The 23,371-nt window shown below is 43.6% G+C and overlaps 1 protein-coding gene across 1 annotated transcript in view; it reads left to right on the forward strand.

The window, feature by feature from the left end:
* Positions 1–6,124: 6,124 nt before the first annotated feature.
* Positions 6,125–23,371, forward strand: part of Rsbn1l (round spermatid basic protein 1 like) — a 53,768-nt gene continuing 36,521 nt past the window's right edge. The window contains exon 1 of the mRNA XM_028778124.1: positions 6,125–6,677. Within this exon, the coding sequence (XP_028633957.1) occupies positions 6,134–6,677 (544 nt within the window). The 5' untranslated portion in view covers positions 6,125–6,133. The remainder of the gene's footprint in view (positions 6,678–23,371) is intronic.

Genomic DNA, 23,371 nt, shown 5'->3' on the forward strand with positions numbered 1-23,371 from the left:
CACACACACACACACACACACACACACACACACACACACACACACACGTTGTGTGCAATGTTTTATCTCCTGAGTCTAGGAGCATGTTCATCAGCTTGTCACTGTATATGTAAAGTTTAGCATCATAACTGCTATAACACAACAGGGGCTCAATAAAAGTTTAAAAGGATTTTTTATTAATTTTCTGGGTCTGGTTGCCTTTAATCCTAGCACTCAGAGGCAGGGGCAGGTAGATCTCTTGAGTTCAAGGGTAGTCTGGTCTACATAGTGATTTCCAGGACTGTCAGGAGTATGTAGAGAGAACCTGCCTCTAAAAAACAAAAATAAAAACAAAACTATTTTTATTACATTATTTATATTGTTTGTGTGTAAGAGAGAGAGAAAGAGAGGGGAAGGAGGAAGAGGGAGGGGGAGGGGAGCAGAGGAAGGGAAAGATAGAGGACTTGCATATGTGTATATAAAAGAGACTTCCACGGTACACATTTAGGTCAGACAGAGGACCACTTGCTGGTGTCAGTTCTTCCTTCCACCACGTGGGCCTTGGGCACTGAACTCAGGTTGTCAGACTCTGTGGCAAGTGTCTTCATTTTTGCTGAGCCATTTCACCAATAAACATTTGTTAGAACTCCAAGGCTGGAGGGCTGGAGAGAAGGTTTAGCAGTTAAGAGGCTGCTCTTCCAGAGGCCCCCAGTTCAATTCCAGCACTCATCTGGCAGCTCACAACTGTAACTCCAGCTCCAGAGGATCCAACACCCTCAGACACACATGCAAGCAACACTGATACACATGCAATAGATAAAACAAAACCAAACTCCAACTTACTCTGACTGGCTGGCCCCACCCTCTACCTTCTGCTTCCTGCTTTGTGGTTGCCACTGGCTCACCAAGGAAGCTTTTATAGAGAGGCTGATTGATCCTTTACCTACAGTTCTTACCTTCTTCCCAAGCTTAAGTACATACTCAAGCTGGTCGAAAGACTGTGGTTAAGAAACTGGTTATGCAGTCTTTACCGTAAGCTGATATTAGTGGGGAAGAAGTGAGAGTCCAGTTTACCTGAGCTATCAGAAATGTTAAGAAAAGTGGCCCTAAGTTTATAATCTTGACAGTTTCTTTTACATTTCAGGAAGTGAGATGGGGCCAAAGTCCTCCCTCCCCAGGAGCCTTCCTGAAAACTTTATAGGAAGAGTTCCTTGACATTTTATCCCCAGGCCCAGGAGTAATGGACGTTGGGTAGCACTCTCGCTCTCTCTCTTTGACCTCCTTAATGAGGTTCATGCAACCTTTAAGAAATAAGGATTCAAGAAGTTAAAAAAAAAATAAGAATACAGGTATTGGCAAGAAACCAGGACTTTGCTACAGATACATGTGTGCAAGATGTTGGGCAGTTAGGACACAAAAGGGGGCAATCCAGTTTTGAGATTACACTGGGGACCCGTAAGCAGTTTGTTGATGTTATGGGCATTTTCAGGATTGGCCAGGGAAAAGAATAAAGTAATGGGGGGGTGGAGGCCTTTGTGCAGACAGTGAAGGTGTCACTCACTACTGCTTGACAAGGCTGTAAAATACTGTGGAAAGGTTCTTAAGAAAGTCAAGGAAACTGACAGCAACTGTCCAGTAGATAATTCTCCCTATCACTTACTCTGCATTGATTTAAAAGTACTTCTGGACACTGTAAGTTGAAAACAGGTTATATGTTTATTTTGTACATTTGGCTCCTGTATCTTAGTAAATGTTTTAAAAGCAGAGTCATACAGGGCTGGGGAAAGGTCTCATGGGCAGGAGCAGAGCACTTGCTGCTCTTGCAGAGGACCTAAGTTCAGATCCCAGAATCCATACTGGGTGGTTCACAACATCATCTAAGGACACTTTTGGGGATCAGTTGTCCTTTTCTGACCTCCATGAGTAAACACACACACACACACACACACACACACACACACACACACACACGGGGGGGGGGGGGGGGGGGGGGGGAGGGGGAGGGAAGGAGGGAGGGAGACAAGGAGAGGGACAGGGAGAGGGAGAGGGAGTGGGAGGGGAAGAGAGAGAGAGGAAAAAAAAAAACATCTGTTTGTTTTTTGTTGGGTTTTTCTGTGCAGACCAGGCTAGCCTTGAACTCAGAGATCCTCCTGCCTCTGCCTCCCAAGTGCTGGGATTAAAGGTGAGCACCACTACTGCCTTTCCCAGCATAAAATAAATCTTTAAAACAAAGACTCACAGGCCTGATGAGGTGGCTTAAGTTCTACCATCATGCATGTCATAAAATTTTTTAAAAACGAAAGAAATATACAGATGAGGAAGTCAGTCTATGTGGGGGTTAGGTCTTTGGGAAACCTACGTTGTAAAATGTAGGAACAAACCATCCCTAGGGTTAGAATATGATTTCATGAAGTCTAGGAAAAGCCATTGTTTTCTTTATCCAAGGGGTCAGGAACTTGGACAAAGGCCATAAGTACGGCTGAACTTTCCCCCTAGAGAGAAAGGACCCCCATATATATACAAATACCCATATAAACTGTATGCATAAGGGAAAACAAACTTAAGTACAGTTTTCACTAATATTGTATCTCAGACGGTCTGCACTATGCCCATAGTATTGTTACAGATTTTACAAAAGATGTTAGTCAGGGACTATGCATATTATCGACTTAGATGCATGCCTCACAGGACTGAGATGGGGGTTTCTCCTCACAGAACTGTGAGATGGGTGTTTCTCCTCACAGGACTGTGAGATGGGGGTTTCTCCTCACAGGACTGTGAGATGGGTGTTTCTCCTCACAGGACTGAGATGGGTGTTTCTCCTGGTGCAAGGGCTCTCAAGGTGGAGTACTTGTATGCCCAGCATAGTAGTATTATTTTTATATTATTGTTTTCATTGTGTGTGTGCGCAGACATGTTACATGTGTGAAGGCCAGGGACAACAGCAGGAATCAGGTCTGCCCTTCACCTACGTGGGTTTCAGAGAGCAAAGTCAGGTGACTAGGACCAAGCACTCAAGTCGAGGCCATTCTTACTCAAACTACCAAGTATTTCACGTTTATTATTTTGATTTATGAGGGTACATGGGCCTCCACACCCACGTTCTTGCTCAGACTCATCAAGTTTAGGAATAGGCCCATTAGCAGTGTATTATGGGGAAGAAATAATAACTTCACAAATGATAATACATGTTAACCTTAAGGTCAGATTTTTCTAAATTTTAGTGATGAGTCGTACAAATCTCCTGACATGACTTTAACTGATAAAAAGGCAGGCTTCTCTATAGAGTTAGTAGTTATGAAGGTTATTTTGGGGTTTGGAGAGATGCTCAATGGCTAAGAGCACTTGTTTTGGCAGAGGACACAGATTTGTTTCCTAGCAAGGCAGCTCACAACTGGCCATAACTCCAATTTTGGGGAATCTAATGTTCTCTTCTGGCTTCCACAGGCACCTGGCATATATGTGGTATACATATATACATGCAGGCAAACAGTGGTACATATACAATAAGAATAAAGAAAATACTTAAAATTTTACTTTAAGTATTTTAATACTTAAAGTAAACTTAATTTTTGTGATGTTTATATATCATAGTTGTATACTTATTTAATAGATCATTAATTCTGCTCTGGAGATTGTCTCCCTCAGCACAAGCAAATGCTTTCTAAGAGAAAAAAAATAGAAAAAATGAATTTTAAAAAGATTAGACTGATATTGTTATGAATGCCCCAATTAGATAAACTATGGAAAAAACTCTTTTCTTTTTTTTTTTATTGGATATTTTATTTACATTTCAGATGTTATCCCCTTACCCCATTTCCCTCCTAGGAATCCCCTATCCCACCCCCCCTCCTCCTGCTTCTATGAGGTTGTGCCCCCACCCACCCCACCACTCCCACTGCCCCACCCTTGAATTCCCCCACATACAGCGTCCAGCCTTCATGGGACCAAGGGTCTCCTCTCCTACCTATGCCTGACAGGGCCATCTTCCCCTACGTATACAGCTGGAGCCATGGGTCCCTCCCTGAGGGCTCCCAGGCTGGTGGTTTAGACCCTGGGGGCCCTGGTTGGTTGGTATTGTTGCTCTTCCCATGGGGCTGCAAACCCTTTCAGCTCCTTCAGTCTTCTTACTAACTCCTCCATTGGGAACCCCATAATCAGTTCAATGGAAAACCCCTTTTCATTTAGTTTTCTTACTTAGCATTCAGTTTCATTCTGACATTATCATACATGTTGTATCCTTGTTTGTTCGGTTGTCCATTGCTCTCATCCTCTTTCTTTGATGCCCCTTTCTCCAAATAGTCTCTCTCTGCTTTCATGACGTAGACATACTCATTCCCCAGATGAGAGAATATGAGGCGACTTTCTTTCTCCCGCTCATCGCCTTATTCCTGTTTTCCCTACTTTAAACATGTATGTGTCTGTGTGTATGTGTATTTTCAAACCTAGATTACACACATTAGAGAAAATATGCAAAATTTGTCTCTCTGGGTCTAGCTTCAGGTTATATTGTTTATATTAACAATCTACTTCTAGCCGGGTGGTGGTGGCACACGCCTGTAATCCCAGCACTTGGGAGGCAGAGGCTGGCGGATTTCTGAGTTCTAGGCCAGCCTGGTCTACAGAGTGAGTTCCAGGACAGCCAGGACTATACAGAGAAACCCTGTCTCAAAAAAAAAAAATGTACTTCTAAAAACTATAAAGTGAGGACAGATGCAGTGGGACATTCCTTTCTTTAATTCCAGCACTGGGGAAAAGGGAGTTAGACAAGGGCAGATAGATAGGAGTTCCAGGCCAGGGTGGTTTACAGGACAGGCAGCACTACATAGAAAGACCATGACTCAAAAAAAAAAAAAAAAACAAAAAACAAACAAACAAAAAAAACGGACCAACCAACCAACCAACCAAAAACCTAAAAAAAATTTATTTATAAACAACGTTAAAATTTGATGTGCTCCCCTCTCCAAGACCTAAGCAAGTGGGATGGGAGTAAAAGAAGAGTGACCAAATATCAGATCATTCCAGTTTCCTGAGGTCAATTTCCTGACAGGTAACTGTTGACTGCAGAAAGTAACAGCTAATGTCCCTCTTAGGGATCATAAAACTCCTTTTCCCTGGTGAACTAATTGACCACATGTTATCTTACACCCTAATCTCACACAAGATCTAAGTCTTAAAGGTATGCTCTTGTCTAAAGCTTGAATTATGTTGTAACCCATCCCCCCAAATTCCTTATCTTTTGAGATAAAATCAAGGTACATGCTTGGCGAAGTTTCTTAGCGCTAACTCTGAAATACAGAAATCTAACTGGATTTTCAAACATTTATAAACACCGCTTGCCAGGCAGTGGTTTCGCACGCCTTTAATCCCAGCACTTGGGAGGCAGAGGCAGGCGGATTTCTGAGTTCGAGGCCAGCCTGGTCTACAGAGTGAGTTCTAGGACAGCCAGGACTTCACAGAGAAACCGTGTCTCAAAAAACCCCAAACAAAACAAAACAAATATAAACACCGCTAATGGATTTTTCTTGGTGTAGTTTAAAATATAATTGAAATGAAAACCTTTAGCACTCAAGTTCAATTTAAAGTCTCCCAAATGGTGGGTGATTTTTATTTTCACGATCGGAAGTTATCCAAGTTCCAGCTCTGCAGAAAAGTCTCTTTTATAGCAGGAACTTTTACGACCTTAGTTAAAATAGGGCATTTTTTCACCATTTCAGCCTTTGCTGATCCGACTCTCCACAAAATTTCTCCGAGAGACGAGCAACGCCAGAACCCGCTTTTCAGAACGTGCAGAGAGGCAAGCAGGGACCCAAGACACCTCGTGGTAAAAAGAGAGCGCGTACGAACAAGGCAAAGTCTTTGAGCGAACGGCAGCGCTACCTCGGTCCTCGCAGTTTCGGGGTCCCTGAGCGACTGTCGGAAGACCTTGCCTTCTCAGCAACCCCTCGGTCAGCCGCCTCGAAAAGACCTCTGACCTCCAAAGAAGGGCCACTCGGTGATCCCACCCCGACGGCTTCTGTCCGCGTCTTTGATTGGTTTGTTCAAGGATCCCTCAGTTTAGCACGCCCAATGGGAGCTCGGCCTGGACCTAGGGACCCCGCCCCGTGCCCCCGCTCCGGGGAGCGGCGGAGAGTAAATACAACAGGAGCGCAAAATGGCGGAACCGCCGAACCCAGCTCGCGGCGCCGTGGCTGTCCTCTGTGAGAAGGAAGCATTTGGCAAACTACAGCCTTCGTCGCGGGAGCCATCGGGTTCTATGTCCGCCAAGAAGGTTCGCACCGAGGAGAAGAAAGCGCCGCGGAGAGTGAACGGGGAGGGGGCCAGCGGCGGGAACGGCGGGCAGCTGCAGCTGCCGGCCGCCCCGCCGCCCCAGAGCTACGGCAGCCCGGCGGCGTGGAGCTTCGCGGCTCGGTCCGCCGCCTCCTCCTCGACCACCTCTCGGAGCTCTTACTCTTTCTCCGCGAGCCCGAGCGTCTCCTCAGCCTCCGCTTCCTCGTCTCAGCCGGTGCCGCGCAAACTGCTGGTCACTCCCTCGCTGCTGCAAGCGCAGCCTCAGCGCGTCCTGCTCCCGCCCGTCGCTCCGCCGGCCGCCGCTAAGCCGCGCAGACCCAAGGAGAAGCGCGAGAAGGAGAAGCGGAGGCACGGCCTCGGCGGCGCCGCCCGGGATGAGAACGGCCAGGCGAAGCCGCTGCCGCGAGGTGGGTGCTGCGCGGGGGAGGGGAGCGGCGGCGGCCTCGGGGACCAGCCCGCGGGGAGCGGGAGGCAGCGGCTCCGGGCGTCCAGGCTGCAGCCTTCCGCGGGGCCAGAAGTTAATGGAGCCTGGAGTTGCGGTCGCTGACCGGAGGATGGGCGAAACTCCTCGTTTTCGGTGTCGGATTCGCCTTCCAGTTAACGCGCAGCAGGAATTGAAGGAGCGGGTCTAGCGGACCCCGCTCCTGAGTGTAATTTGGCTAAGGAGGCAGAAGAGAACAGGTCTTTAAAGATTACGAAAGGGATCGGACGGGATCGCAGGAAATTCATGTTTGCGACGCAGCTTCCAACGCCAGCATATCCTGTCCAAAAAAGAAAAGAAAAGAAAAGAAAAAAAGTGGGTGGTCGGGTGTATTGGCGGAAGCTGGAAGCTACCAGGGAGCACAGGGTCCAGAACGTTTCAACCCTATTAGGGAAATGAGGTCGTGTGCAGGGCACCAAGTGTGCGGTTTCTGAGGTGCCCACCTTTCATATTGTTAAAATGTTTTGAGTGGTCCTGTTGCCCTTCAGAAGCTTTCAGCCATGTTCTCCCCCCCCACCCTCCGTGCAGTAAATGATAAAATCAGATGTTTTGACGTCTTTTGGCTAAATCAAGTGGCTCCAGAGTATTTCTGCATTAAAAAAAGAATGGGAAATTTTCCCAACTGTTTTTCAGTTTTCTTTTGTAATGCAAGCTAGCAGAGTTTTCGGTATTTCTTTAAAATAAGGGGTCATTCTAGTTGTCTGTAGCAATGTAGAGATCTGACTAATACAAAGTGGATGGGTTGGAAAGTAGATCTTTAGGTGATCACGAGGTTATATAAATATACATTGTCATTGTCACACATTGTTGTGAAGTATTCTGTTTTGGAATGCTGGTGAAATGCCAGTAACCTTGCTGATCTAATAGTATCTAATATTGAAAAATTATCTGAATAGAACGGTTCATCATTCACAATGTAAAAGAATGCTACCTGTGACTATATAGTTTCTACATCTAAGCCAAAGTAATGGTCGGGTGGTACCTTGTTCCCAGTGTAACAGTGTAATGTTCTCCTAGGTATTTAGAGCATTGCCTTAGGGATGTTTTGAGGATGAAATTTAGTTTCCTTCTGCTTAGGAGTTCTAGGTGGCTGGCATTTTAAATCTATGTTGCAGTGGTTAAATGTAAAATTTAAATTACAAAATGCTGCAGAGTCTGTCCATACGTAGTTTGGAATCATTCTTACTTGGGTAAGCTGCTCTTTTGCTTTTCCTGAATTCTCTGCAGAAGTGAGTATAGGTATTACATTGTTGGAGTTTTTGAGTGGTGAAAAGAAATAAGTATTTTAAGAAATAGTACTGGCCTAAAATATGAGATATGTCTATATGACTTATAGCAAGATGTCTGTTAATGTTAAGTGTTTTTACAACTTTAAACACCATTTAAAATCCTTTTGGGAATGTTGAGATGGTTCAGGCACTTGCTGTGTAGCATGACCAGCTGACTTGAATCCCCAGGACCTACAAGAACCAGCTCCCCATATGGTCTCCTCTGATCTCCATAGGTACTCTGTGACACAAGTGTGCCCCTCCAATAAATGTAGTAATCCCCCAAACTTAAACCCCTTCTGTTGAAGGGTTATGGCTTACTTTTAGTATAAACAGTGATAGTTTGTACATCAAGATGTGGGGAAATATTTGCCATGACCTGTATGGGATGATTAGATGTTGACTGGTTTTGTCTTAAAGACAGGGGTCTCTGTATATAGCTCTGGTTGTCCTGGAACTCACTATGTAGACCAAGGTGACTTTACATGATCTGCCTGCCTCCTGAGTGCTGGGATTAAAGGCATGGGCCACCACACCTGGCAATATATAGTCACTATTAACTTTAAATACTTCTTGGTTTTTTTTTTGGCAGAAACACTTATTTTACTGAGAAAAGATTAAATTCAAAGCAAAAGATAGCTTTTTATTAATTTGGTGGACTCTAGAGTTTGAATTTAACTGAATTTAGGTTCTGTTTTAACTAAAAAAATGTGATCGCAAAGTAACAGGTTTCAGGTACGTTTGTTCTGTAGGTGAAGTTCAAGTGTACAGGCACTGATTTACAGTCTAGTGCTATTTTCTCTGCCTTATACACATCCTCGCGAATGGATGGCAGGCGGCTATTGTTTGACGGCTGTTACTTTTAAATGACTAAGGTGGTCATCCTAGCCCACTAGTCCCTTGATTACCCATAACTTAACAGACTTAGTATCAGAAATCAGGTATAAAGAAATTTAAGAAAAATAGATTGTAGTTCTGCCTCTCTAAACATTTGCTTTTGTATTTACATAAGGGTTTTAAGAATCTTCAGAAGTGGCGTTTGTCGTTGGTTGTCGTTTATTATGTTGTTTTGAGACAGGGTGTCCCTTTGTAGCTCTAGCTGGCCAACTCACCATGTAGAACAGTCTGGCTTCAGACGGTGATCCTTGTGCCTCACCTCTTCAGTGCTGGGATTACAGGTGTGAGCTGCTACATCTGCTTAGATCTTTTTTCCATTGGCAGTCGACCTAACAGAAAACATTCAGATAAAATAAACATGTATTTGAAACAACCTGAGACTACATTGAGTGAATGTTGAGTCTGAAGCATGCTTGTTTATTTTCTTAGCCCAGCAATACGATGAAGGTGAGTAAGTTGTAACCCACCTTTAAAGCTAGCGGGGATAAATGAGAAGATCAAAAGGAACGATCAGAAGTCTAGGCACCTTGAGTACAGAGCTGATGTGGTACACACCTGCAGTCTCCAAGGCTGCCTGCTGACAGCTGCAGCTGTTCTATAGAAGTTTTTAGGGTTTAAATTAAAGAGTGTTGTATAATTCAGGCTGGCCTTGACTCAACTGTGTTCTTCTTCCTAAGAATCCTGACTGCTGAGATTGCAGACAAGGACCACATGCTTGACTGAATTTTTTTGTTTTCTTTTGAGACAAGGTTTCTCTGTCTCCTAATGTTGAGCTTACAGCCACACTCAACCATGTCTGTCTTTGTACATAGGTGCTGGGTATTTGAACTCAAGTCCTTTGGGGTATGCCTTCTAGTTGAGACTCCATCCATCCATCCATCCATCCATCCATCCATCTAGCAGTACTGTAAGGAGTATATAGAAACTGTATGGTTTTGGATTTTATTTTTACCCTCACACTTGGTTGCTTATCTTTTGAGAGATTTTTCTCAAGCTGTTTGCCCTGGAAAGTTCGAAGAGGGTGTTGTGTTATTTTATGCCTTCTGATGTTGATGTTCAGAGAAACTAATCCTTAAAAAGTTGTCTATTCTGTTTTGAGGTATTTCAGACCTTTTCACTGGTTTTTAAATTTTTAGCTTTGAACAACAACAACACAAAGTATAAGCCCTTGTAATTTTTTTGCTTTTTTTTTAAATGGGCTCAGCATCTTTGTTGTTTCTTCAAAGATACTAATTATAGTTTCTTTGAAATCCTGTTTTCCTGCCTTGCTTTTGGTTCTTTTAACCTTTTTTGTTTGTTTGTTTTGGTCACATTTATTTGGAAGCTGTCCTCAAATCTATATTATTTTTAGCAGTTCTTTGATATTTAAGAGAACATTACCAAGATTCATTGAATGCGCCTGAGCATGCATGGGCAGGACTTACTGACTGAGCTCATGGTTTTATCTGTTTTGTTGTTTTCTGGGTTAAGCACTCTGAGCTTCTTCAGACTAAGCTTCCTGATTGTCTCCTTTGGGTCAGATGCTAGACAGAAATGGTGTCTTACGCACTCTGGTTGTTGTAGGAAAGTATCCTAGACTGGGTGGCCTCGGATGTGAGGTTAGCTTCTTCACAGCTGGGAAGCTGGAAGTATGAGATCAGTTCCGATGTGGCTGAGTTCTGGAAGGGTCACTTCCCTGTCTGCAGATGTCTGCCTTCTCTACTGTGTGCTCACATGCCATTCTCAGTGGGGCAGGGAAAGAGACACTGGCTTCTTTTCTTCCTAGAAGGTCCCAGTCTTGCTTGGTTATGAATCCTCTATTTGAGACTTTTGACTCTTCCCCCATAGATGCCCAGTCTCTAGATCCAGTCAGCTGGAAGGAACGCCTCTCAGAGGTAAGTTTAGGTGGTATGGTCCAGTGATGGATTCGAGAAGAAAGCAGCAAGTGTGCTAGCTTTCTGATGATAACTCACCAGTCTCTGTTTTCACTTTACCCCACCCTTGAGTCTGGGAATGCCTGAGCCTGCAGCCTTTCTGATTGCAAGTTTGTGAGGGAGTTTACACCTGACCATTTGGCCCTCTTTTCCATCGTTCTCCTATGGTATAGAAGACTGTCCTTACTAAGCTGGGGTAGTCTTTACTGGTAGAGTGCTTGGTTGATATGCACAAAAAGCTCTAGGTTCAAACCTAGTACTGAAAACAAGCTTGTCTTCATTTCTTTGTTGTGTAATACCAAGGGATTCCCTATTTTACCTTTGTCTTATACCTTATATTCCAGGTTACAGTTACAATATTCTCTAATTACACCACAGGTGGTCTTTATGTTTCTCTCCTTTTTTTTTTCTATTGTCTAAGTGTAGTTTTAGAGGAGATACTGAATTTTAGCCTTATTTTAATTTGTTCTTTTTTGTATATACCATTGGTCAAGTATCTAATTGTTTTTGAGTCTATACACATACGTATTTAAACAATCATGGGAACTTTTGTACAAGAATAGTTTTTGTTGAGATACTACCCTTATGCTCGTCGTCCATGCTTTTCTCAACACTCCTTTGTTAGTCCCGTCCTTTAGATAGTTTTAGTTTATTTGATGTCTTATATATGTTACAGTTTTAAGTATATAAGTAAAACCCAGGAACCACATGTATATGTTATTTGTCTTTTAAAGATTGGCGTAATTCACTTACAGTATCTCCACTTGTCTTCATTTTTCTGCAAATGATGTAAGTCTTCTTTATGGCTGAGAGTCCACACGCATTTGTCATGTGGAGGATGTTATCTTTGGCAGGGTGGTTATGGGAATGATGTGAGCCTGACATTATGTGGATCTTGTTTATGAAAGTATAGAGGCTTGATGCACTCTGCACGTTTACTTATTTGTTTAATATGTATGGATGTTTTGTCTGCATGGATGTCTGTGAACTACGTGTATGTCTGGTACCCCCAGAAGCCAGAAGAGGTTGTAGATCTCTGGAACTGGAATTCCTGATAGTGGGAGCTACCAACAGGGTCCTCTGAAATAACAGCCAGTGCTCTTAACAGGGAGCTTAATATTCTACCGTCACTCTCTCCGCTCCATTCTTGTTTGTTGGTCTTCTTTTCTTTTTTCTTTCTTTCTTTTCTTTTCTTTTCTTTTTTTCTTTTTTTTTTTGGTTTTTCAAGACAGGGTTTCTCAGTGTAGCCCTGGCTGTCCTGGAACTCACTCTGTAGACCAGGCTGACCTCGAACTCAGAAATCCGCCTGCCTCTGCCTCCCAAGTGCTGGGATTAAAGGCGTGCACCACTACCTGGAGTTTGTTGGTTTTCATTTTAGATATTCTTAAGGGATGAGATTTGTCTATCTAATACATTGAAGCCTCTCAGTGTTGCTAAATGCACTGGATGCTGTTACTTCCTGGTTTCCAAAGCACTGATACACCTGAGTGCCTGGTGTCTGGAAGTCCCATGTGTGCATTAGTCTAAAACATTGTCATGTTCTAGCTTTTGTTTGAAAATTCAAAAGTATTTGTTAACTTTTGTGTATGCATATGGAGATGTGTATGTGCCACAGTATGTGTGCAGATCAGACAGAGGACAGGCTTTCAGGATTCCAGTCATTGTGGAGGTCCCAGGGTTTGAGCTTTATTGGAAAGTGCCTTTACCTACTGAGCTACCTTGACAACCCTATACTAGCTTTTTGAGAGAAACATTTCAGAGGTTTTAAGTTGATTGATTTAAGTTAATTGATTTCTCAGTTTTCTCCCTTCCTTAGTGAATGAAACCTTTCAAATTATAGATGAAATGTTTAAAATAGGATATTGAAAAATCAAAGTTTTAGCCGGGTGGTGGAGGCACATGCCTTTAATCCCAGCACTTGGGAGGCAGAGGCAGGCGGATTTCAGAGTTCGAGGCCAGCCTGGTCTACAGAGTGAGCTCCAGGACAGAGAAACCCTGTCTCGAAAAACAAAAACAAAAACAAAACAAAAAAAAAAGAAAAGAAAAATGAAAGTTTTTTTTTAAAAAGATTTATTTTATGTATATGAGTACACTGTGACTGTCTTCAGACATACCTGAAGAAGGCATCAGATCCCATTACAGATGGTTGTGAGCCGCCATGTGGTTGCTGGGAATTGAACTCAGGACCTCCGGTAGAGCAGTCAATGCTCTTAACCACTGAGCCATCTCTCCAGCCCTAAAAGTTCTTTTTTGTTAGAATAAAAATAATAAGTATGAAAATATATCTTATAAAATCTTGTATGTAGTAGAGAAAATAAAACCGTGTTTCTTACCCACTAAACTCCGATGTAACTTCAACCCACTTTTATTTTCAAATATATGCTGATCCTTACATTGTACACTTTATGTTCTTGCGCTATAGACTTAAAAAGTACTTAAGATTTTATAATGAAAAACGTAATATGGAAGAAAACAACATATTCTGGATACAGCTATTGCTTCAATTGTACTTTAATAGATATTTAATTCAGAGTCATTTTCATTGCTTTGTCGTGTGGAACAATATTCTTGAAAGCAGTTGCTCTAGTGTTGTTTTCTTGCTGAATTACTGGTGAATATTCTACCTTAAAGATACCAAATATAGCCAGGCATAGTGGCATATACCTTTAATTCCAGTGGGGGGAGCGGGTAGAGGCAGGCAGATCTCTGAGTTTGAGGACAGCCTAGTCTATAGAATGGCCAGCCTGGTCTACAGAGTGAGTTCCAGGACCACCAGGGCTATACAGAGAAACCTTGTTTTAAAAAACTACAAGACAAAACTAATGGTTGGTAAATATTGATTTCTGCTCACTCTTCCTGTTTGAAAACAATGAAGACATGAGAATGAGTAGATGCTGTCAGGTATATGTGGTAGATCGTGACTGACACACTATGCACTTAGTACCACTTCAGCTAGAATCTGAGCATCTTAAGAGGAGAAATAACACCCAGTAACCAGCATTTGTAGTACTGTAGTCCGCATTTTATCAGTGGTTTTATGTCTTTTATAATTTCCTTTAAATGCAGTTACATATTAATCTTTTATAGATAGTGTATAGAGGTCTATAAAATGTAACCATGACATGAATATTAGTCTAGGAAAATAACTATGAAATGAATATAAGTCTAGATTTCAGACTTGCAGCTCTAAACTGCTACTAAGTATGTTGTATTAATTTTGTTTTAGATCAGACCCACTGATGGTTTGTGAGATTATTTGCCTGTCAGGAAGTTGGGCTTTGGAAGACCCGTTGTGTTTAGGTAAATGGAGATTGAGAGACTTTTGGGGATGTGGATGGGGTGGGGGTGGGGATAGGGATGGAGAATGATTGAAATGGGAGTGAGGGGGCTGAGAGATGGCTCCGTGTTTAAGAGTACTTGATACTCTTGAAGAGGACTTAAGTTCAATTTCCAGCATTCAATGTGCACCTTACAACTTCCTGTAATTCCAATTCCAGGAGATCTAATTCCAGAAGATTCTGGCACTCCTGTTCCCCAACATGCATACATGCATTTATGCAAAAAAACCCTTTTAAAAAAACATGATAGGAAAATTAATATGTATGGAATATTCTGTGAGTAAAGCTGTTTGGATAAGGTTGATACTTTACAACTGTCTATTGTTTATTGGTGTGTGTGTGTTTATGTGTGGGGTTAGTGTGCCTGTAGAGATCAGGAGCAACTTTCTGTAGTCAGTTCTCTTCTAGCATTGGGTCCTGGGGCTGGACTAAGGTTGGTGGGCTTGGTAGCAAGTGCCTTAACCCCTGTGTCAGTTACTGTGTTAAATAAAACACCATGACCAGGGCAACTTAGGAAAAAGAAAGAGTTTAGTTTATGGTTCTAGAAGGATAGGAATCCATTGTGGTAGGAAAGCATGGTAGCAGGCAGCAGGCCTGGCAGCAAGAACAGGAAGCTGGGGGGTCACATCTTGAACCCCAGGCACAGAAGAGAACCAACTGGAAGTGGAGCCAGGCTATGAACTCAGTTCCACAGCGACCTATTTCCTCTAGCAGTGTTGCACCACCTCCCCAACAGTGCCACCAGCTGGGACCCAGGCTAATGGGGCTGGTTCTCATTCAAACTGCACATGCTTACCTACCTCACCAGCCCTGAGATGGATGCCTTTGTGCTCAGTTGGAAGATAAGATGACATGGTAGTTGAAAGTCTCACATTCTCTTATTTTTGCCAATGTAAGGAGTTTTCACTTCATTTTCTGGGCATGAACAAGGCAGGTTTTTGTTGTTTGTTTTCTTGTAGGGTGAGAATATATTCAGATTAATAGTTTAGGAAAAATGACTTGGCAATATGTGTGATGGATTGGCTGAGAGCACAGGAGAGTGGCAGTATTGAAGATCTACTATATTAGTCAGTGTTGCCACTACAAGTCACAGCCACTAGAACTTGGCCCTCAGGGCTCCATGAGGGGCTCACCCCACTGCTTTAAGCATGATCTCCTATCTTCAGCCAGAAGTACAGCAGTTTGTACAACCTTGTTCCTAGTGCTGCCTGTCTCCATACTACCCTTATGCCCAAGAGCCTGGACTTCCCTTTGGTGATGTTCAGACCTCTAGCTGTGGTGCAGCAAAGAGGAAGAGTCACTGAAGTCTCCTTACTAGGCTGGCCAGCTGCCTGGAGGCTGTGGCTTTGGCTCTTGTCTTCTCAGGCACCCTTGTTGTGGGCAGTTTGCCAATGGCTGTCAGACATGTGGAAAAGGACTGGATTTTCCAGCTGGGAAGAGCTGTCACAGTGGCATCTTTGCCTGTGGAAATACTCCTGCTAAAGAAGGTAAAGCTTGGTATCTTTGATGTCGTTTGTTAGGTTCCTGGACAGGTTCAAGACACCCAGCGCTTCATCTTGATTCTAGAGGGGCCTGAGCTGTGGCTAAAACCTTTGAATTTATCATGGATAGGAGGGCCTTACAAGAGAAATAGTCCCAGTGAAGATCAGAAGAGTATGTTGCAACCCCAGGCAGAGGAGTTATGGATAGTTGTGAGCCATGAATAGGGTATTGAGAACTGAGCTCAGTTCCTCTGCAAGTGTGCTTTACCACTGAGCTGCAGTGAGGAGAACATGATTGATGTCAGTTGCAGCAAGCTCAAATTCATCATCTTTTGGCAGAGGTGCAGCTCAAGGACACTTAAGTGCATATCCCTGCATCATATAGCCCTACTACCAATGTTGCTATGGAGGCCAGCAGCTGTCTGGTTCCTGTCTGTCCTGCTGGAGCATGTCATATATTAAGCTGCTACTTTTGAACACTCTCAAATTGATCATCAGGTACCACGTGTTCTTCAAGCAGAGGGTCTCTTCAAAATTTCATTATCTGGTGGGCTTGGTGGCGCACACCTTTAATCCCTGGACTTGAGAGGTAGAGGCAGGTGGATCTCTGAGTTCCGCCAACCGAGGCTATGCATTCAGACCTTGTCTTTTTGTTCTTGTTTGAAACAGGGTCTTACTATGTAGCTTTGCTGTCCTGGAACCTACTGTGTAGACCAGGCTGGCCTGGAATTCACAGAGATCCATGTGCCATTATCTCCTGAGTGCTGGGATTAAAGGTGTGTACCATTATGCCCAGCTGAAGGTCTTTCTTTAAAAATAAAATCAACAGTTCATTAGATAGTCTTCCTGCCATCGTTACAAGAAATCCAGGGCCATCCCTGGGCACAAGAGGTAGGTCCTCCTATTCCAGGAAACTGCTGAGATTCATTTTCCATAGCCTTTTGGCATCTAGCCTTTCTGGAGCTACCCTTTCAGATTCTTAAGGGAGGGGAAGACATTCTCTTCAGCTTCCAGTTACCACAGACAGTGCCCACTACAGGAACGTGCACAACTTACTGAAGAATCTGGGTCCCTGAAGGTTGCTTTCTAGGAGCAGGGAAGAGACTCAGTCCAAGTCCCCTGCTATTTGCTAAAGTCCCTCAGGTCTCTTGTCTCCCTACCAATTGGGTCTGGGCTCTTTAGACAATGTACAGGGCATTGCTGACCTGTGTAACTAAAAAGCAGTTCTGAGCTAGTTGCAGTAGCATACACCTGGAAGCGCTTGGGAAGGACAGGCAAAATGATCGGGAGTTTAAGGCCAACCTGGGCTACATGAGAGCCTGTCAAAAGGAAAGGAAGAAAGGGAAGACAGATCTATAAAATTAAGAAAAAAGCTTATTCTGTGTGTGAGAGAGACAGAGACTGAGAGACTGAGAGACACAAGAGAGAGAGAGAGAGAGAGAGAGAGAGAGAGAGAGACACACACACACAGACTGAGAGAGATTATGCATGCATGAGGACAAGTGTTAGGCAAACAGTGGAAGTCAAAGATAATTTTCAGGAGTCAATTTTCTTCTATGGGTTCAGGAGAATAAATCAAAACGGCTTGTGCAGAGGAGCCATTTTACCACCTCAAGAGAAGGTAACTGTGGATAGTTAACCTTCTGGATCCTTTCTGGGGGTGGGTTCTCTGTCAGTCTAGTTCTAGTTCTCTCTCTCTCTCTCTCTCTCTCTCTCTCTCTCTCTCTCTCTCTCTCTCCTCTGTCTTGGTCTGTTTGTGTCTGTCTGTTTCCCTCTCCCTCCCCTTTGCCTCCCTCCTCCCTGTGCTTGGTTGTTTCCATTGACCTTTGTTGTTGTTACAAGAGAAGAAACAGCAAGTCTCACCTTGCATACTCATTGTGACACAAGAAGAATGGGCAGTGTTTCCTTCCAGAGGCTGAGACTAAGGTGCTGCAGGCTTCAGGCACTCTTTCCTTCTCCAAGGCTGAGGTGATGGGGCTGCATGTTAAGGAGGTGGTCTTGGTGTCAGTCCTAGCTAGATAAATCTTCAGGAAGTCCTTGAAGATGGCCCCTCCCTCCACCAGATCCCATACATCTGTAGGACTGTTTGGAGTGGGATGAAGCCTGCTTGTATTGTGTGGTAAAACACTGTAGAGAGAAAATAAGAGTCTTACTATTTTTGAATGTTTGGCTTTTTTGTGTGTGTGTTTCGTTTTTAAATAAACTGTTGTTTTTTTTTTTTTAAAAGACAAAGTCTCACTATGTAATCCTGACTGGCCTGGAACTTGCTTTGTAGGCTAGGCTGGCCTTGAACTCAAACTCAGGAGTTTGTCTCCTGAATGGGATTAAATGATTAAATGTGTGCACTACCATGCTAGACTTAAAAAAAAGTTTTTCTATTTTTTTTTTATTTTTTTGTATTTGTGTGTAGGACAGAGGAGTCTTCTCTTCCTCTGTCATGCAGTACTCAGATATTGAGCTCAAGTCATCAGGCTTGGGGACAGGCATAATGACCTGCTGAGACATCTTGCCTGGCCCGAAACATTTGGTCACATAAAAAAAAAAAAAAAAAGAAAGAAATTCAGAGTTTGATTCTTTCATTTATGTTGTCTTCATTAATCAGAAAGAACTGTGTTATTTATTGTTTGCCTTGTAAAGTAGAACTTAAATACAGTTATTTGATCACAATTAATATAGCAACCTTTTAGTATATTTACGATTAAGCGATTAGTCATTTTATAACCTGTACATAACATACAATATCTTACTATTTCATGTCTTAGTTTTCTAGGATTTGAAAATAGAAAAAGGATTTTTATCTCACTTTTAGAGACAAATGTTTTGGGGCTGGAGAGATAGCTCAGCGGTTAAAAGCATGAACCCATGTGGCAGCTCACAACAGTTGGTAACTCCAGTTCTATGGGATTTGACTCCTCTTTTGGCCTCAAAACCTAAAATAAAATAAAATAAAATAAAATAAAATAAAATAACTTTCCTTTTGGGTCCTTTGTTCCTGTGACTGTTGTTGCTATGCTGTGTTATGTGGTGCCTTCCTAATAAAATTCTGTCAGGCCAGGCAGTAGTGGTGTAGGTCTTTAATCCCAGCACTCGGGAGGCAGAGGCAGGTAGATCTTTGTGAGTTCAAGGCCAGCCTGGTTTACAGAGAGAGTTCTTACACAGCTGGGACCACATAGCGAAACCCTGTCTCAAAAAACAATTCTGCAGTCAGAACTTCATTATAGTAGCTTTATTTGTTAATTACTTTTTATTAGTTATCAAGTATAGTATTGGAAATAAAGTGTATGCTAGCTTTAATCATCATAAGAATTAAAAAGACAAATGCCATTATCTCCTACAGATGAATGATGAGGCACAACAGTTAAGTAACGTGCTTGTGTCTATGACCATTGTTGTCAGAGCTGAATTTGAACTTGAATGTGTTTAACTCTGCAGTCTGAGCTGCTTCCACTCCATTACAGTTCATTACAAATGTCATAGTCCTAGCATTGCACCTGCCCTAGTTTCAGAAGTTTGTGTTTCCTCTGTTGTACTTTTTCCCCTCCTGATTCGCTTTGTCCTTTTCTTTGTTTTCTCTGTCTGTCTGTCTGTCTGTCTGTCTGTCTATCTATTCTCTTATGTGTGTGTCTTAGGGTTTCTGTTTCATTAAAACACCCTGACCAGAACCAACATGAGGTAGGAAATGGTTTATTTCAGCTTATAGTTCACCAAACAGTCCATCATTGAAAGATGTTAGGGGAGGACCTCAAGGCTGAAGCCCTGGAGGAGTGCTGCTTACTTGGCTTATGCCTCATGGCTTCTAGCCAGGATCTTCCAGCCCAGGTGTCCTGTTACCTACAAAGACTTGGCCCTCCCACACCAATCTCTTATTTAAGAAAATGTCCTACAGATTGCTTACAGGCTAATCTTGTGGAGACATTTTCTTAATTCAGATACCCTTTCCCTAGACATAGATTTGTGTCAGGCAAATAAAACCCAAATTGTGGATGAGGGTTTGCTTGCAGGTATGTGTCTGTACAGCATGTTGGTGCTTGTGGATAGCAGAGAGGTATTGGATCCTCTGGAATGACAGTTAGAAATGGTCTGGTCCCTGGTTTGTCCTCCTGTGGGCCCTGGGAACTGAACCTTGGCTCCCTCAAGAGCAGCAAGTGGTCTTAAGCTCTGAGTTATCCCTCCAGCACCAGCTCTCCCATCTTGAGTACCAAGTGATAAGAGAACCTGTAGTACTGTAAACAGTGTAGGTTGTTGTTGCTGGATGAGTAATTATGTTCCATTTCCCTCATTTATCAAGAAGACAGGAAAAAGAAGTAAAGCAAGGAAAAGAAGCACCATGGTCCTCTCCGTCTATCAGTTTACAACTCTCAAGTGATTACTCGAATGGAACTTGGCTTTTCAGTCTCAGTGTGTGCACCCCCTGTAGGACCGTGAAAAGACAGCATGGTTTCTGGTTGAGCATTGGCTAGAAATCACCGGAGACCCCACAAGGTTCCCTGCAAGAGAAGGCATGCATTTTGCCATGCTCCCGACTCCAGTCTCCTGACACGAGGCCGAAGACCTCCATAGATCTGTGCCTTTCAGGCACTTAGGCCCACTAGCCCCTCCACAGGTAGAGGATGTGACTACAGGCCACAGAGCCTCAAGGTAGATCTCCATATTAATGAGATACCTAAAGGCCGTAGCCAATTAAGCATTCCTTTCCAGACCCTCCTCTTTACAAAGGTACTTAACCTTAGGCCTGCCCTGAAAATACTGGGGTATAGTTTTCATCCATTTTCCTCCATGACAATAAATATCTTAAGATATTTCTCTGTGAGGCGGTGGGCTGTGAGAGGCAGCTGAGCGCCTGGTTGAGCACAGGCCCGAACCCTGGCCCCTAATGGGATAGAAGGTGTTCAGCTTTGCTCCTGGGCCCCTGGTTCCTTTCACTTAGCTTCAGCTCTCCACAGCCCCTCCCACAGAGAGGTCTATGGCCTTCAGTCATGTAGGAACAGTGCCTCAGGCTCTCCCAAATGTAGATGAGGTGTCTCCAAGCTCTCAGACCAAGCTAATAGAGTTATCTGCTGCCAAACCTTAACCCACGCCAAAACTGTATATAAGAGCCCTAATAAGGAGAAGTAAAGGTGGCAAGAGTCATTCGAGAGTTTCTGTTGCAAGAGCTGTAATACTAGGGAAGAGATCTGCTCTTCCAAAGCTAGCCGGCTTCTCACCATCCCAGCCCGAGCGGCTCAGTGCAGGGAGACAGGTGCAGCACCTGGGTGTAACTGAGTGGCAACAGCGGAGACATGGGCAGAGGCGATTCCCCTTCCCTGCTCGAACTCTATCCCCTTGGCCTGGACCTCAGCTGGGCTGGAGATCTTCGTGGGATACCCTCCGGAACAGGGACCCACATTTCTCTTCTTTGGGACCCACCGTGGGGAACTGTGGAGAAGGTTTTTAACTACCGAGCAGCTGTCTAATCTCCCACAGACGACCTCTCTCTCTACGTTTCCAGCCATGGAGGCCACCAACTCAAGCAAGTCGAGCCAGCTGAGGCCAGCCTGCATGCCCCTACTTTGGTCGGCCCTTCCTCGGCTACGCAGCTGCCTTTTGACCCAGGGACCACCAAGCCAAGAGCTCTGGCTCCTCGAGGGACCTCAGACTGTGCTCCTGACCCATGAGCAGAGTCCCATGGCTTCGCATAGTGCATGGCCCAATGTCCATCTGGTACCAGCGTGGAGTGAACACAGTCAAATTCTGCCTCTCTGCCTCTGTGAGCTGCGGCCCTAGCCCCTTAGTTGGGCAGACTCGGGACCTACATTTCAACCCAACAACAGACCCACCATGCACACTACAACCCAACAATCTCCCACTACCCCTGATCTCTAAGGTTTCTCTGTGTAGCCCTGGCTGTCTGGAACTTACTCTGTATAGACCAGGCTGGCTTTGAACTTGGGACAAAAGGCTAATAGTGGTGCCTATGAACATATCAAAACGGACACTGCTGTCAGGTTTCCCAGTACCCCTCAGTTTCTACCTGTTATCTTGGCCAGCATATTCCACCTCTGCCCTGAACTACTCTGATTCCTGTATAACCCAGCCATTTGGCTATGCTGGTTCTGCTTACCTTTTGGCCTCTTGGTTCCTGGCTCTCCCCATGCCTCTCCCCCTCTCACATGGCCCAGCTCAGCCTGCTGGTCTGTATTTTCCCAGATGTTTCTATCTCTGCCTATAGCTGTATTCTCCCTCATATGTACAATTAACCATCTCCTCCACCACACCTAGGTGCATCATGTCTAGGTGCATCATGTCCTTTTATTTCTTTTTTTCATTCAGGCACATAGACATATGGAAGGGGTAAGGGAGGGAGAGATCAAGTTATAACAGGAGAAAGATAAGTGCATTTCCAGTTGGTAGGGGTCAAGGAATTCTTGCAAAATGAGTATCTGATTTTGGCAGGTAGAGATGGGTTGGGCAAAGGCATTCTAAGTATAATTACAAATGTTGAGATACTACATTTGACTGAGGTATCAGCTTGGGATGACATTGATAAGTAGTAGAAGAAAAGACATTTGTATTTCTGTATTGACTACAGAAATTCTTGAGTGGCATACCAGTGGAACAGAACTAAAAGTTGCCGAGAAAACTGGGTTTCTAAAGGAGTCAGGCCTCATTTGGAAAGACTAGCCTTCCCTTTGTTTGCCTCTGATATGCCATGTAAACAAAGCTCTGCCAGGTCTACTGTCCTCCTTTTTGTCCAGTCTTCTGTAACACTCTGTCATCCTAAGGTGGGTGAGACACATTCAGTAATGCGTCTTCCTTTGCAAAACTAGTGTGTTCACATGGAGGGATAGTTGAAAGAAAATGGCAGCCTGACAGTCTTTCAAAGAACATACGGGAGAATAAAGAAACTTCTGGAAGTCTCCTATCTATCATGGCACCTCCCTTCCTGCTATTCTGTGAGACATAGTTATACCTATTTTCCCAAGCCTGGACTATTAAACTATTTCCTTCATCAATCCCTGTAGTGGGATCTCTGGAGCCTGCTAACACCAATGGCAAGTTGAATTTGTTCAGTTTGTTTTAAGCATTAGAGAGTGATATGACTATTTTGACGAGGTTTGCCCCTCATTGTTTCAGCTTTTTAAAAATTACTAAGCAGACCAATGGCTTTTATTAGGATATTTTCATATATCTGATTTTGTTGATTCTCCCCTTTGATGCCTCTTCCTCCCACACTAACCCTTGTCTGCCTTCATGTCACATGCACTTGTTGTCATTTCTTCCGGCACACCCTTCCTCAAGAACGAGAATCAACCATGACAAATTGTATTTCTTAAGGAATGAAGGTGTGGAGTTTGGCAGAGACTGGCTAGGCATATCTGGAGATTCATTAACTAAATGATTAACTAAATGATTAACTAGTGTGAGAACTAGGTTGATATATTACAATATACTGAAATACAGCAAGAAAATTTGATGGAGAGGCCAGTGTTTTGCAGAGGTCCTCCGAAGAAGGGGTGGCTTGCTGGGGTTGGTAACTTTTCTTAGCTGTATGCCAGGGAGGGGATGAGAGGAATCCTCTCTGTCCCAGTCACTGATCATAGAGATCTCTTCTTTCGTCAGTACCCTTTGTCTCCTTTATCTTCTACTTCTTCTTCTTCTTTTTTTTTTTACTTTTTTCTTTCTCTTTTCTTTTTCTTTCCTTTCCTTTCCTTTCCTTTCCTTTCCTTTCCTTTCCTTTCCTTTC

Source organism: Grammomys surdaster, unplaced genomic scaffold (genome assembly GCF_004785775.1).
Source record: "Grammomys surdaster isolate TR1022 unplaced genomic scaffold, NIH_TR_1.0 325, whole genome shotgun sequence".
Taxonomy (NCBI): Eukaryota; Metazoa; Chordata; class Mammalia; order Rodentia; family Muridae; genus Grammomys; species Grammomys surdaster.